We start from the raw sequence: 16,046 nt of genomic DNA, 5'->3' as shown, positions 1-16,046 counted from the left end.
ATAATTATTGCAGATAGAGGGTCTTCTGAGGCAGAGACTTGGCTATGGGAGGGTCTTGCCTTCTTCACGATTTGGTATGTTCCAGTTTGGTCTTCGTTTGACTCAAATTGGACTTTGTTCGGCTCAGATTGGACTTTGTTTGGGCTTAGTTTCATGCACCTTCTATTTATGGAAAGTTGGATGATGGTTGAGAGGGACCCTTTCTATTTTAGGAAAGTGCAAATGGTCATAGGGGGAAATAATAGGTGTGACTCTTGTTTCAGATGACATATTTAAAGGATGAGTATTTTGGGAGTTATTATTATTTTACTAGCCAAATTATTATTAAATCATTGAATGGTTTATTATAAAGTTATATATTTCACTTAATTTGAGGCTTGAGTCATCACTGGAAGGGGCCATTTATTTAATTAGTTATAATCCTAAGTCAAGTATTAAATATAAAATTGCAAGGAGTTATATTTAAAGTTGAAGCCTCTCAAGTGAAGAGCGTCTTCATGAAGCCATGTACTAGAAAGTTATTTATCAAAAGAATTTAATGGAAGCTTCTAATTGATGATGTGTTGGTGAAGCCAAGTGGATTATAAACGGTGACTTCATGAAACAATTGTCTATTTTCTTTTGTTGATTTGGTGTGGATTTCTAAGTGTGGTCCTCTTTTCATTTCCCTTGCTGAGGTATAAGGGTTTGAATCTGAGAAGGGCATTTCAATTCACAGCTAATGAATTGTGAATTGAATTTCGAAAAAAAAGATCTTCCATTTCTGTGCTACTGTTTCTTTGGAAGGAGTCTTGTTTGTGAGAGTTGGAATAAATCAAATTTGGAGAATTATAAGTCCGGAATTATTGAATGTCTTCCTACTGTACATTCTATTGCTGGAAGATGACATTGGCTGTAATCTGATTGTATTGCCATTTGCATACTGAGGGGGTTGCAATTGCATTATATATTTATCTGAGATTGGTAGGATTTAAATCTGGCGCCCCTGCTGGTAATTAATTGTGATTGCTGGAGAGTTGCCATCACTTTTTTTGGCAATGTTTGTAGTTTTCCTGAGTCACCAACATCATAAGAAAGACCTGCAATCAGTTATTGGAGCCTGTTTTTTGTATCTGGGTGACAGTGAATTAAATGGCAGGGCTACGGGTTGAAAACAGAACCTGTATTACATCTCAGAGGGGCTGCATTACGTATTTGTGGGCCTGCATTGCAATTTCCCAGGCCTGTGATCATCTTCTGGGAGCTCAGGGTCAATCTATCTGCTCTGTGATTACTTACTGAGGTCTGCGATTTCAATAGCCAGGCCTGCAGGCTAGCATTTGGGATTGCTTTTGAAAGCAGAAACATGAACATTGGAGTCCCGGTTTGGACATGAAAACTACCCTGCTGCAGATGCATGTGAATTATCACAGGTTCATTGTCTATTGAATTGTAATTGTTGAATGCTCTGAGACAATCTTTGAATGTTACAAAAATTCCAAGTGAATTCAAGACAGCAGTGTTGTTTTAATTTGTGAGTGGTATTGCTAGCTATTAGCATTTTGATTGTTTCATACTTATTCCAAAATTGCCTACTGGAGGAATTATTCAGAAATCCCAAGAGGCACTACAACTTCACTAATAAAGTAAGTGCAGTCATAGGCTTAAGTCACAGAGTTCGTTGGCCAAGTGTTTGACAAAAGGTCAAACCATTGGATTTTGGAAGAAATTTATATTTTATTAAGCTATAACCAGTTGAGGGTTATTACATGTTTCTAAAGAGACTCCAGGTTATCTTTCCACATTCATACACTACATATAAGAAATGGATGAGGAGTTCAGATTCAGGTATAAAAAAGTAAGGTGTTACCCATAGAGAAACTAGGATGAGAAACTCCTCCTTTTGGCTCTTCGCAGATGTCAGAGGCATTATGCAAACCCTGGTTATTACAAAATTGGGACAGCGCAAGGCACATGTGCCTAAGGAGAAACTTATCCATGCATGCTAGTGCGAGGCACCCCAACATACTCACTCTAATTACTGGCATTTATTTCTCCTTATAGTCCACAATGGTTGTTATATAGTACAAATTTTATCTCTGCCACTAGGAATCAATTAGCCTTAGGTGTTACAAAATGTTATTGGGGCAGCCTAGGAATGACTATAGAGCTCCACTTATCGTTAACACTCCTCTATAGATATCAGTGAATCCTACATTGTGGCCCTCTCACGACAAGACGATGTCTTTGATTCTTCTTACAATAACATTTTACAACGTTAGTTTCTCATGTTGGTTTTAACTTCTATCTCCCTCCAATTCACACTTCATTGAGCAACTTTTAGCTCATATGATTTATTAGACTTGGGTGATCAGAGTATGACTTTTATTAGTTTTATGGCTATCTTCACTAGTTGTGTTACCATTGCTCTATGGTTAAGCATTTAATTACATTTTAGACTCTTGGCTCCTTTTTACTTAGTAATTTTCAAATACAGGTGAATTTAATTAACCCACAATATTCATGTGTGCATAAAAATATGAATTATTTATCTCACTTATTTAAATTGATAATTTCCTACAAAGCAGAATTATCATGGAATGCCAAAGCACTCATTAAATGGCCATGTATTTGGTATATGTCCCAATGGGTTCCGCAAAAATTATGTCTGTAAATGTAGAGAAATTAAAATTGGTATTTCAAAAAAAAAGAATGTAAAGTGGACCTAAAGATTAAAATAAAAAAGTATTTCATAAAGATTGCTTGCAGTCCTATGTAATGACAAAATTCATTATAATTACCAAAGGAACACTTGCATACCAACATCCGTTGAATGTTTCTACCATCATAGGCCATTTTATGGGACAAATATGTAGATGGATGGAATTTTGAGAAAAAGTCTTCCACCAGTTGCCCATAACTCCCATGATTATTACGTGAAGGAATAGCACGAACAAGAGTGGTAAATTGATCAGGTTGAGGCCTAGTCTTGTTCAATTGGTTGATTCTCCTCCTAGATATCCCACTGTACTCCTGAAAAATAAACATATAATATTTTCTCACTTTTCAACAACAACAAAAAATACAAGATATTGTTCCATCAAAAAATAGTCATGATTACAAAAACATACTTAGCCTGTAGACCAACACATTTTTCATGTAAGCATCTTTCTCTGCAACAATTTTTTTTAAATGATGGGACAATAACTAATGTGTTCATATCAAATGAATGAATCAAGTCATGACATAAACTATTTTTTCTCCAAGTTTCGAGGACATGAGAATATAGGGAAGCAAGGATGGGTTTCTAGGATAGCAAACAATTTGATATAAACAAAATATTTACAATTTTTTTTAAAGAAGTTGCAAATCTTCATTTATCTACATAATGTGAAAAAAAGAAGCTGAGATTATGTAAATTTGAAAATTTCACATTCAATCAATCCAACGATCAATTTTATTTTTTTGTAGTATTGTTGTCTCTAAAAGTTGCATGCTGAATAAGTTCTAAAACTCAATCACTCTAAGAAACATGGAAATACTCCTAGGACTATCGGCTATCCCAAAATTGGAGTAAATCTTCGGATTCTAGGTCAGTTCCTATATGAAACTCACCTAAGATTGATGTAGAAAAGTAAAATTATTGGCTGAAAAAAGGGTAAGAAAGACTCATTGCATGAACATTAAAAATTGAAAAGTAAAATTAACTGAAACTTAAGGTGATGCATTGAATCTAAAGATGAGAAGAATAGTGACTTGACACAATGAAGTCTTTCTAAACAGTTTAATACTGGTAGAATACAGATATCAGAAACTCACATACAATCACTTTATAAGGAGGATTGACCTCAAACAAATGCTAACAAGAATGATAATGTTCACGATTAACATACAAAGTATAATGAAGTATAACTCACAACTTATAACCTATATGAGTACCAAATATTAACTTGCAGATGCTAAAACTGAGATATTCACTTAAGGACTCAAAATGAATCACAAAAAACAATATCAGATCAATAACTTGCATACAACAAAGTGAAAACAAAAATGGCTTCTAAAGTGCTCTTTATTCAAGCTCCAAAGGTGACACAATAACATGTCCTAAAACTGAATTAAAAGACAATCTGCAAATAAATCATTAAGGACTCAAGCGAGATCACTACATAAGTTGTCTCTGAATAAAAACTGGGACCCCTGCAAATGAGCCTTTAGCTCATACTTGTGCTTTTTTTTTATCCAACTGTATTTAGGAGAGCAATAACTCCTTGGTCGAATGCAGTCTACAAGGCCATTTTTGAGCCCCTCAAAGGACTTCAAAATGGCAAAGATATGGCTCTAAAGTTGTGGCCTCAAAATATCAACATAAAGCCCAATCATAAATGTAGTCATATCCCTCAAAAAGATTACAGAAGTCTTTGATGAGCAATAACCTCTATTGACTTTAAATCCCATCACCATGACCCTCGAACTTTGTCATCAATTCTACTAAATATCCCTGAAAAGCCATAACTCTCTCTGACTTTAACAAGTGCATCATAGTGACTTCCAGATTTTATCAAACTTTTGTCATTTACTTCAATAATATCTTGACCATTTTTAAAATGCGAAAATAAATATCTCTTTGTAACACATTCAAAATTTATGAATAATTTATAATTTCTTAATTATAAATATTGATTATATGGATGTTATTAAGTGACCATTAGATCTTTTGATAATATCAATATAATAAATATTTATAATTAAAAAATAAAATTATTTATAAATTTTAAATTATATTAAAAAATATTATAAGTTTTGCATTTTAAACGATATTATACTTATACATTACCAAAATTAACATAAAATGATTTATAATGATATCATTTTATATTAATGTTGGTTACAATTGACAAAGTGGGGAAAAAATCCCACCACTTGACACTTGGGTTCTAAACAGAAACCCACACTAGCATGAAGGTAATGGAAAATAAAATAAAACAAGGCAATGCCTCTCCATGGTGACAGGATACATAGGGTATCTCAAACCCTAAGACATTCATTTTTTCCATTTTATTCTGCAGAGGAGCTCTTCTTCAGCTACTTTCATGAGAAAATAACAGGGTTTTTTATGGAGATTTGCAAGTTTTTTAAGCTATTCACGGGCACTTTCTTCTTGCACAGACTATGCATCCACTTATCCCTTTGTTTTTGTTCGGTTTTGTTGACACAATGGCCGCCATGAGAGAAGCAATGCAGATTTGAAGACTTCCACGGATCAAACTTTGACATTTTCCGGGCATTTTCCTATGAGATGTGGTCGTTTTGGGGTTCGAACAGCAACCATTTCAAATGCTTTTTCTTTCTATCCTCTACACTTGTAAAAAATGGTGAGCAATTTGATTCTTGACTGATTTTTTTTTCTAACAAAACTGAAACCTCTCTTAAAAAGAACATTGCTTCTACTGTAGTCGTGGACATGGTGTTTTTTCCCTTTGAATTTTCAAGTTTGTGGCTCTTGTAAAAGGTTTTCTGAAAACTTCTTTCTTTTTGGTATATCTCTGCACTTGTAAAAATATGGTGAGCAATTTGTTGTTGATCCTATCGTTGTTGATGGTCATTTTCCTTTGAATGTTTGAAGGTAAACATTTTATCACATACTTTTCCAAATCTGTAAATTTGGTGAGCATGTCTTGTGATACTTTGAAAAAACTGGAAAATTACTATCGTTTTCTGCACATATGTGCATGTTTGAAAGATAATTGATGGAGGGTACTCCCCTTAATACAACAAACACATAATAGAAATAGAGTTACAACAACAATTTGCAAGAATAGTTAATGGGCTTCTTATTATCTCCAAAAGTATAAAATTATAGATTTTAGAAATACAATATGCAAAGCCACATGTGCATTTTTCCTTACAATGTTTTGTACGACAGAGCTAGGAATAACCACCAGAACTATCCTAGACAAACTTACGACATTCCTTATATAGGCAATTTTCCACCGCCAAGGAATGTTCTAGACTTTAGCCTAACCCTTAAGGCCAACCAGCCCTAAAATTATGTTATTTTTCATATCTATTACATAAAGTCGATTCAAAACAATTTCAAGTTATAATTTTAGATAGCCCAACTTCCAAAGGCCGTAACCAAAAATCCTCAATGACTTCACCAATATTTATGATATGGCAATGAAGCTCAATTGGCAAACTAATATATCTAAGATGAACCTCCACTTGTGAAATTAGAACATTCTGAGCTCATATGACCAACTTACTAAAAATAGTAAGTTCCCACAAATAGCAACTCTACACTAAAACAACCCTTATTGCAAAGACAGAAACAAAAATATTTTGGAATGATACAAGATTTCCCTTATACCCAAGATGCTCCTTTATTGGACACCCGGAGTAATTTGAGAAGTGACCCTGTAACATTTCAGGTGTTTAGCAGAAAACGAAAACAATTAACCTCCTCCCTTGTTAGCCGTGATGAATCTTCTACAGGTCCTCCTTTCCACCAGATATTCTTCATATTTCATTGATACTTGTGCTTCTGCCACCATGACTCTCCAGTGTATCCTCAACTTCCTTTGTAGCTAAAGTAGTAGCTAAAATACTCCATTTTGCTTCTGTGACCCCATCTTCAACTCCCCCTTCATGATACTTTGTCAGATCTGAAATGTCAAATACTGGTGAATATTCAGTCCCACAAGCAACTCTACTGCATAAGTATTTTCTAAATCATGCTTCTTCAATATCTTACATGGTCCAAACTTCTGCATTTTCAACTGATTATATGTTCCTACTGGAAGTCACTCCTTCGTCAAATGAACCATGACTTCATGTCCAACCTGGAACTCCTTATGCCTCCTTTTCTCATTTGCCTTAGCCTTGTACTATGTATTCATCTATGTAATGTGTTCCCTCACCTTCTCATGGATGTTCTTCAAGTGTTTTGCAAAATCCTCAGCTTCAACACTACTTATCTCCCCTTTGTCCAACTTCCTCAATCAGAAGCATTTCTGGGACTACTTCCATATACAATCTAGAATGGTGATTTACCAATACTCCTGTTAATAGAATTATTGTATGCAAATTCTGCCTATATGTTGGCTAGAAATTTTGTACGTCATTGCCTATGACTTACAAAATTGTGACATTAGGCAACATTTCATAAGATTTCTCTCTTCTCAGCAATACGGGAGCCTCCCTTCTAACCGTAGGTGGCTTCAATAGGAACTTAACTGAAATTACTAACAGGATGGTTCTCTTAATTAGTTCCTCTTTTTTCAAGAATGATTTGCATACAACTATAACTTTCTAACTTAAAGTTGGTCAACAGTTTGTCCTCCTATTAGATTTGATAATTTTGACTCTTTGATACCCAATGTTTGGAGAAACAAAAGGATGTTTACCTACAAATGGATCAGTGTATGTATCCTATCACTGCCCTCTGAATTGATTAGGTACAACTCAGTATGATTCTCGCAATAATATGCAATGAATATGTCTCTATGTAATCAGAAATTCGTGATATTATAAGCTCTTAACCTGAGAGCGGTAAAGGATAACCAAATTGTTTGTAGGCACAAACAATTCGAGCAAGAAGTATATGAATAACATATCGCACTCAATGGAATGATTGCAGTAGATTATCTTGATATCCTCCAACTTCTAATTCTATTCTAAATGAATTTACCCATCTATATACAAAATTTGAAAAGAAAACAGTTATACATATGAAGGCAAGTGGAATTGCTTTATCTATTAGCCTTGAATGAAATGGAATTCAACAAGTATCTAATAAAGTCACATACATTATCCTTCAACTTCCAATGGATTATCTAACATGTATGAAACTATCAAGAGAAGAAACAAAGTTATATATGAAACAACAACTAGAATTATTGAACTACAAATATCAAAATGAAGTGAAATCCATCTTATTATTTACAGGATTATACACAATTGTCTTTCAGCTCTAAGTGCAAAACTATCTAATGCATGGACCACAAAACATGAAAAGCAAATACTGTAAATGGAATTACAGAACCATTCACTCTCAAGTTTGCCGACCTCTTTTATGTCAAATGAGATTACATTTATAGTCTACTATTATCTTTTTCTAATTCTGGTAGAGCAACAGTCATAATATAAAAGAGAATAAATGTGAAAATATCCAATCATATGAACACGTGGCATCCTCTCCATTACTGATTCTGAATCCATTATGTTTCTAAAACACACAATGACCCTTCGGCTTCGTGCAATCTTCAAAAAATCCTATGGAAAATCACTGTTTCTTTTATTTTCTGATGTTTCGTGCCAAACTGTTTATTTCATATTCCAACGGTCACTGCATTTTTCAAATTTTGACCATTGATGTTAAATCATCATTCGTGATTGAAACACTGAGACTTTCCTTTATAATTTCCACCACGGGTCCCTCCTTGTACATGTATTGGATTGTGGCTTTATCATATACAATAACAGTCGAGCAACTTTTTATAGTGAGATAGTGACAACGGTGGATCCATCTCAATTTGACGGTGGTAATAAAATGGCATTATGTCTCTTGTTTTACGGCACGGGTCCACTTTCCAACTAGGTACACTGTAATAACCCTATCCGGTTATAGCTTAGACAAACACCATTTTTTTCTTCGCATTTAACAGGCTTCACTATTATCACTGCAAATATGATATTCTGAATTTTGAACACCAAACTAGAGAATGCAATTAAGTGCCCACAATATTCAAATTAATTTTGGTTCTAGAATTGTGCATAGATTGATATCCAATTATGCCCTATGAATATTGCAGAATAATTAACTCTGGAATGACAAATAATTTACACCAACTAACAACTTTGCTTCAAACAATATACAGCACACTAAATTATTAAATAGCAAGAAACCTAGAAATGCAACTTCATCTCCCCCATTGAAATATAGGGTGTTGTTGTTCCCTCCAAATGCAAACGCTACTCTGCTTGAATTGACAGCCCCTTACACATCTAAACACATGTGCAAAGGCTAAATGCAGACCCTGGCATGAAATCGTAGGCTCCAAGATGTGACAGGACTTAAGGAAGAAAACACAGGCCTCTAAATCTCAGGCGGGGACCTCTAAATCTCAGCTGCAGGCCTAACAAGTAAACACAGGCCTCATGAAATGAATCGCAGGCCTTTGTAGTTAGAAGCAGGCCCTCCAAAGTCATTCACAAGCTACAAAAAGTTTATCACAGGCCTGCTGAAACTCCAAACGCTGCCCTATAAGGAACGGCAACCTTAGTAATGTTGTCCAATTTGCTAACCAGTAAATCGCATCCCTTGAGCACAATTCAAAACCACTCTTCAAATCCCAGGTGTATGCTAAATTTTGATATAATTCTTGAACAATTTAGCATATGAAGAAATCCTCTTTCCCAATATAGGAAAACATAGTAGGGAAAGGACTTTCAATTGGTTATACTTCAGCAACCAATCTAAACACCAATAGAAATACTTTCAGAATTCCCAGCTTACTCACAAACCCTTTGCCAAACAATCAATGAGAAAATATATAATTCAAGATTGTTCTTCTCCCTAGATATAGAAGTTACAGTAGGAGACAGTTGGCCAATTGCATACTTCGACACAATTGCCAAGAACTTCTCAGAATCAAATCCTTATATCTCAGCAAGGGATTTGAAAATCAGAAATCGAGAAAAGCCACAAAGACACAAAAAGCAAATATATTTTTCAAGCGTGCTTTTCCCAATGAAATGAACTCTTATTTATAAGCTTTCGTTGGCCCAAAGTTTCTCTAAAACTCCACTCCAGCAATTGTAGAAGTTTCCAAAAAAATTCAACACTAAAAACTTTCCAACTTGTTTTTAAAGAAATATCTCTTAAAATCATTATTATAATAATATAAACATTATTATAATAATGCAACTCAATGATTAATAAATAAATAAGAACTCATGCAATTTATTAATTTATTAACTGCAGGTGACGACCAACTATTGAAGCGAACCGCTGCACTGCCAAAAATAACAACTGCTAAAAATAGACTTACTAAAAATAGTAAGTCCACAACTGAGACCCTCAAAACACCTTGTCAACTCATGAGGGTCGCTATGATGAGCTAACTCCATCCAGTGTGTTGACCTGCCAAAATTGGGGACATTACATACACCGTGGCATATATGTGGCAGACAGGAATCATTACTTTATTGCCTAGAAACTCTGACGTTGAACCTCTTTGCTCCGTGGCACCTCGTGACTAAATTTTGACTGTGCTTCATGAAAAGTGATGGCCCACCAGACACGTGTCTCATTGTCGATTCCCCGCATTATGTATCTTTTGTGCATCTCTGGGAAGCAAGAAAGCGCACACCGTTGATTTCTCAGGATCTAACGACACTTGCAAAACTGACCTACCTCTATCATTGTCAAAGAATCTATCCAATCGCAATATGCCAATCTGGCACCCATTCTAACATTTAGCTTCTATAGCTCACAAACTGAATTTGGCCCCACAGCTCCACGTGTTGAATTGTCGCTTTCCAGCATTATGTAAACTTCGTGCAACTCTAAAATGTGACAAAGCGATGGACGTCGATCTTGTAAGATCGACGGTTGAATGCATTTCCGTTTTCTATTTAATATTCGAATGGGATCCAACTAACAAGTAAGCATTTTGACTTTTAAATTGGCCAATAGCATGCATTCTTTCATTCGATTGACTTTTCAACTTGGTGATGTGGACAATCAAACGTGTATTGATCCATCGATTCGATTTCCTCTTTGGTCTTTGCCACCTTTGACCGTGTTCTTCATCATTTCTACATTTTGAGTGTTCATTCTGTATTGATTTCAATTGATCTTGCTTGTAGTTCATTCTCATGATCTGCATATTGTCTTTAAGTCTCAGTCCTCAATATTCTCCACTGCATTTTCTCTGTATATGTTTATGATCGCTTTAAATGTATCCTTCTTTTAGATATAAACCTTTAGCCATGAAGTTAGAAACTCTCAAAGATTTAGAAATGCATCGATGGAGAAATGCTTCACAGCATGAATCTTTATTTTCAGCATGATTAGAAACAAATCAATAGAAATAGAAGAATATCCAGATCTTCTTCTCATCAGGATGACGCATAGCAAACCCTCCAGACCCTAATTGTAATATCCCTTCAGATATTTATCCAATTCTTCACTTTCCTCTATTTCTCTCATAGTTCATACAGATAGATCGCATATATAAATTGATCATGGAATCCTTGATGTAGTAATGTATAGAATATTTCAATAACTTTTCACAAAGGTGGGAGGAATATAAATTATGAATGAGCATGCAACTTCATGATATTTATGAAGTTCAAACATATTCGAGATGCATCACTGTGTAGGTAAATGACAAAAACATGGGCTTTGACTTTAAATTTTCATGATGCACTATAACCATATCTTCCCTTAGAATCTACTCATACTTAATTACAATCCATCCTCCAATTTCCTTGTTTCATATTACTTGTCACTGACCACTTTTTATCTTCATTTTATTTGCTAATTGTTTTGTGATTGCTGCATCTAATTTATATCTTCTTCTGATCCTAGTGGTTCTATATTATGCATTCCATAACACAAGATTATCTTGCAGTACAATTGGGCATATAGAATAGGAGCTCTCAACCCATCCATGCCTTATCCCTTCTTCTAGAGCTTTTGAGTCTTCACTAAAGTGATCGTTGATGAACTGGAGCCAAACAATTCCCATTATACCTGTCACTTACCACTTGTATTCGAATGCTATGTTAGTAGAAAAGTGGCACGCTGACTCTATGTGATCACTGTTCATATATATCTTCCCTCGGAATATTCTTCCGAATCTTCAGATGTGATTACATATCACTGAAAGTGGTCTGGTGTTTGCTGCTTCTTGGACTCTAAACGTAGGTGTTAAGATGACTGTAGTCTGCCCAAAAATAATGCTCTTCTCAAATACGATGATTCTGCTAACAATTCCATGAATCCCTCCTATACACTGACTCTACTATGGCTCAGTTATTGTCAATGCTTGAATGGATATGTCTTCTACAGTCTCAATAGAAATGAATTGGTATAACTGCTGTCAGATTTAGTAACCCATGTATTCAGCTCATTCCCCCCCTCTAAGATTCGGTGCTTCTCTGTTCTTTTTTGCTGGTTGTACCATCTGAGCAGACCCAAAATGGCTCCTCAGGAAAGATATCTCCCTTTATTCCTCTATTTATATTTCAATATTCAATGGTTGTCTTTTCATAGTGACTTTATTTATTAAATTTTAATTATTATTATTAAGGTCTTATATTTATATTTAATTATTATTAGTAATAATGTTTGTTTATTATCAAATCTCATACTAACTATAATTATATTATTTATTTGTTAATATTAATATTTTATTTTGATTATTATTATAGTTATAATTATGATTATAACTATATACATTATTATTTTTATTATTGTTATTATGATTATTATATATTTAATTATTATTATTATTTCTTTCTTTCTTTATTTAATGTTTTATCAATTGATATAACATAATATTATATCCATTTGATATAGGATAACAATAAACGATATATATTTAATATTTGTTTATTTTACTTTATCAAATGCAATCATAATTATAAATTATATTTATTGATTTATTTATCTTATATTATCTTTATTATTATTATTATAAAAGTTGATCTTGGAAATGGAGGCATTACATTAATCACCTAGCTTTGGACTGATGCATTGCACAAATGGTTCCCTACATTAGGTTAGCTCAAAGGAATGACGAGAAGAAAGATCATCCTATAGACAATCTATACTCAAACTCAAAACATTGGCATTCAACTTGACTCAAAAACCCTAGAGCAAAGATATAGACTGAAACTTGGGCAACACTTAACAAAAAATGCCTTATTGCTATGATAAACGGTGACCTTGGAATTGACGTAAGAACAACACCAACGGCAGCAGTTTACTTTTTCTATTTTGTGAAACAAAAATAGGAACCCCAAGTCTCCTACATTTGTCTCGAATGAAGACTCAAGAAAAGAACCAATAAGGCATAGTGTCTCTTACTGGATACTCTCAAATTCAATAAAAACACTTACAAATGAAGTCCAAAATCTTCAACTCTAAGTGATTACAGCCACTACTATCTATCACAATTTGTCCTCCTGCAACACAAAGTTTTCAAAAGTTCAAATTGGCTTTGAATGCAATAGGCAACTCAAGGCATACACGATTAAATTCAAATCCCTCTTGATCAAAGCTCCAAAACTCACAATCAAATTCCAAAAAATGTTGTCACATAACACCTTGAATCAACACAAAGTTTGAAAGCAAGTTGTCTCTTTTAATGATAGCAATCTAATTTACATCCAAGCACAAAGTCTTAGAGTGCACAATACTAATTGGTAGAATTTTCTTGCCTTGCCAAAAGATGATTATTTACAATTAACTCCCTCCTTTATATAGGAAAATAGGAGAGAGAAAGGTGGAGAGAAACGGGGAAATCCTCAACCACCTTGACTTATTCTCTAACAAACTTCTAACTAATTTGACTTATTCAAAGTTGCATGCCTAATGCGATTCCAACTTGATTGCATGTTACAACTTTGCACATGATACTACTACATGCAATTACATCTTGTTTTTCCATTGCATGTGATGAAAATAATCCAAGTCCCTAACAAGGCACGCCTAGTATTACATCATCATTTTTTTGTCTTCATGTTGCTATAGGATGCTCAATGGTCAACGCGCTCGAGTTTGGTGGAAGCTCTTGAACTGGAACATGAACTTGCATCCTTGCTTGCTCTATAGTGTAATATTGATTGTCTCTTGAAAAACACATTTGTTTCTTTTCATCTCTGTTTTGAAAACATTTTATGCATTCAATCATTCTCGCATCTCATTGTAAGCTCCATTATGTGATCGCTCTTGCTTTGAGTTCCACTTTCTTCGTTGCATGTCTAGGGTTATGCATGTTGTCGTTATTGAGTTTCCAGAAAAAACAATGTATGTTGTTTCAAGCATAGCATATATGGGTCCACTGGGCACAGTATGAATATGGAAAGTGTATGGAATGATTACGGAGAGGGAAGGAGAAAATGGTGTAAGCTTGGAATAGCTAAAAGGTGATTAGAAAAACCGAAAATGGGTTTTTTAGGATCTAATGCATATACAGCCAGCAAGCTTAAAGTTAAGTGGATGAAAAGAAAAAAAGAGTAACACATTGGGCATAGCATGTTTTAATAAGTGCACAAAGTGATATTTTATCTGGCAAGCATGTGGGAGAAACTTCAACCATAGGGAAACCATATGGATGTCCATGAAAAGCATGGTGGTGGGGTTTTATCTTGCATTTGCATGTGAGGAGAATAGTGAGCTCGCCTTTCTTTTGAGAACAAGCTTTTACACCCAACTGAATATGTAAGTAAATGAAACCTTGCACATACGACTTGGAGAAGAAGACAAAAGATAGAAGGAGCAACTTCATGCACACAAAAAGAGATGCAGATCTGAAAATGGAAATGACAAAGATTCGCATTCACAAGAAAAAAATTATAGACATCAATGCCTTAAAGAAAATAACAAAGGAATTTTACCTCATCTCCACCAAAAATGAGAAAACAAGTCTTTATCCAAATATTGAGCAAATCTAAAATAAATCAAAGAGATTTAAGACTTAAGATTTGTCCAATATCACAAGACTTATATAGATTTCAAATTTCAAACATTAAGGATAGTCAAGATTCGAATTTGGACATGTGGAGATAGTTAGAGAGATTAGATGCCCAATACTTGCAACAAACTTTGACCAAATCAAAACCATATGCAAATGCATTTAAAAATGGCATCTAGGACATCATTTTAAGCTTGGAAATGATGAAGACCAAGCTAGAAATAAAATACATACCCTAGGAAGCTCTTTGGAAGAACTTGAACGTAGAAAACACTCACAAATGAGTCATTTTTGGCAAAAAACGTGTCCTAGACAGGTTGTTTTTGACCATACATGTGTATTTTAATGTGCTTTCACTCCCAAATTTGCCACTCTTCAAAAATGCCCAAAAATACCTTCTTTTTTTGTCAAAAATGTAACTTTTTGAAGGAAAACACTTACCAATATGTTGCTAATATATGGACGCCCTCATTTGGAATGTTTGCATGGGAAAAATTTACCCAAAAACCCTTCAAATGCAGGCTGCAACTTAAAAACGGGATTTCTTTGTGCAAATGCATATATTATAATTGTATGCAATAGCATGGAAAATCACCACCAATGAAGACTTGTTCAAGGGCTTCCTTTAGACGTGTTTTTGGAAGGCAAACACACATACAACAATGCATGCTCTCAAAAACAAAATCGCCACTTTCAACCTTGAAGAGAGAAATGTGTTTTTTAGGAGTAAACGCATGTATTAATAACACATGCTTTCATCCAAAAAATTGCCGCTTAGCCTTTGGGTTAATGATTTAGCGCAAAACGCACTTCTTAGAATCATTTGCATGTTTTCAAAAGACATGTCATTGATCCAAAAATCACCACCATGCTTTAGTGGAAATATAAGTCATTAAAAATGCATTTTTCAGGACTATTTACATGTATTTTAAAATATGTAGTTGGCTAAAAATCGCCACTTTGGCTTGGTGGGGTTTTTGAATCATGAATACATTTTAAAATGCATGTAGCTGGGCCAAAAAACTCCACTTTGAGATAATATGAAGATAAGTTTTTAAAACATCATACACATGCAGTTGGGTCAAAAATTGCCACCTATGTCTTTGAAGAGCATTTGCATATTGTAAAAACATGCGAATTGTATTACAATAATGGATAACTTATATTATTAGTTAATGGTTATCTATTTGTAATCTATTGTAAATACTAAAAATTTTCTAATATTAGTTAGTCTGTAGTTATCTGTTAGTTTTCTTTAGCTTTCTTTTAGCTAGAATAGAATGTTTCTATTCTTTACGATTGTTTCTTAAGAAAACATCATTTTATTCTTTTGTATATATTGACCTCTCTGCCTCTATTAAT

The 16,046-nt window shown here is 34.2% G+C and overlaps 1 protein-coding gene across 1 annotated transcript in view; it reads right to left on the bottom strand.

Moving 5' to 3' along the window:
- LOC149532428 (Early-responsive to dehydration stress protein (ERD4)) overlaps positions 1-16,046 on the bottom strand; it is a 416,579-nt gene that overhangs the window by 291,677 nt on the left and 108,856 nt on the right. The window contains exon 4 of the mRNA XM_089805383.1: positions 2,800-3,012. Coding sequence (XP_089661509.1) covers positions 2,800-3,012 — 213 coding nt within the window. The remainder of the gene's footprint in view (positions 1-2,799; positions 3,013-16,046) is intronic.

This window comes from Cupressus sempervirens, chromosome 10, assembly GCF_028749045.1.
Source record: "Cupressus sempervirens isolate cs-2001-9-10 chromosome 10, ASM2874904v1, whole genome shotgun sequence".
Classification (NCBI taxonomy): domain Eukaryota; kingdom Viridiplantae; phylum Streptophyta; class Pinopsida; order Cupressales; family Cupressaceae; genus Cupressus; species Cupressus sempervirens.
Note: the sequence above shows the minus strand (reverse complement) of the source record. Positions and strands in the feature narration are given on the sequence as shown.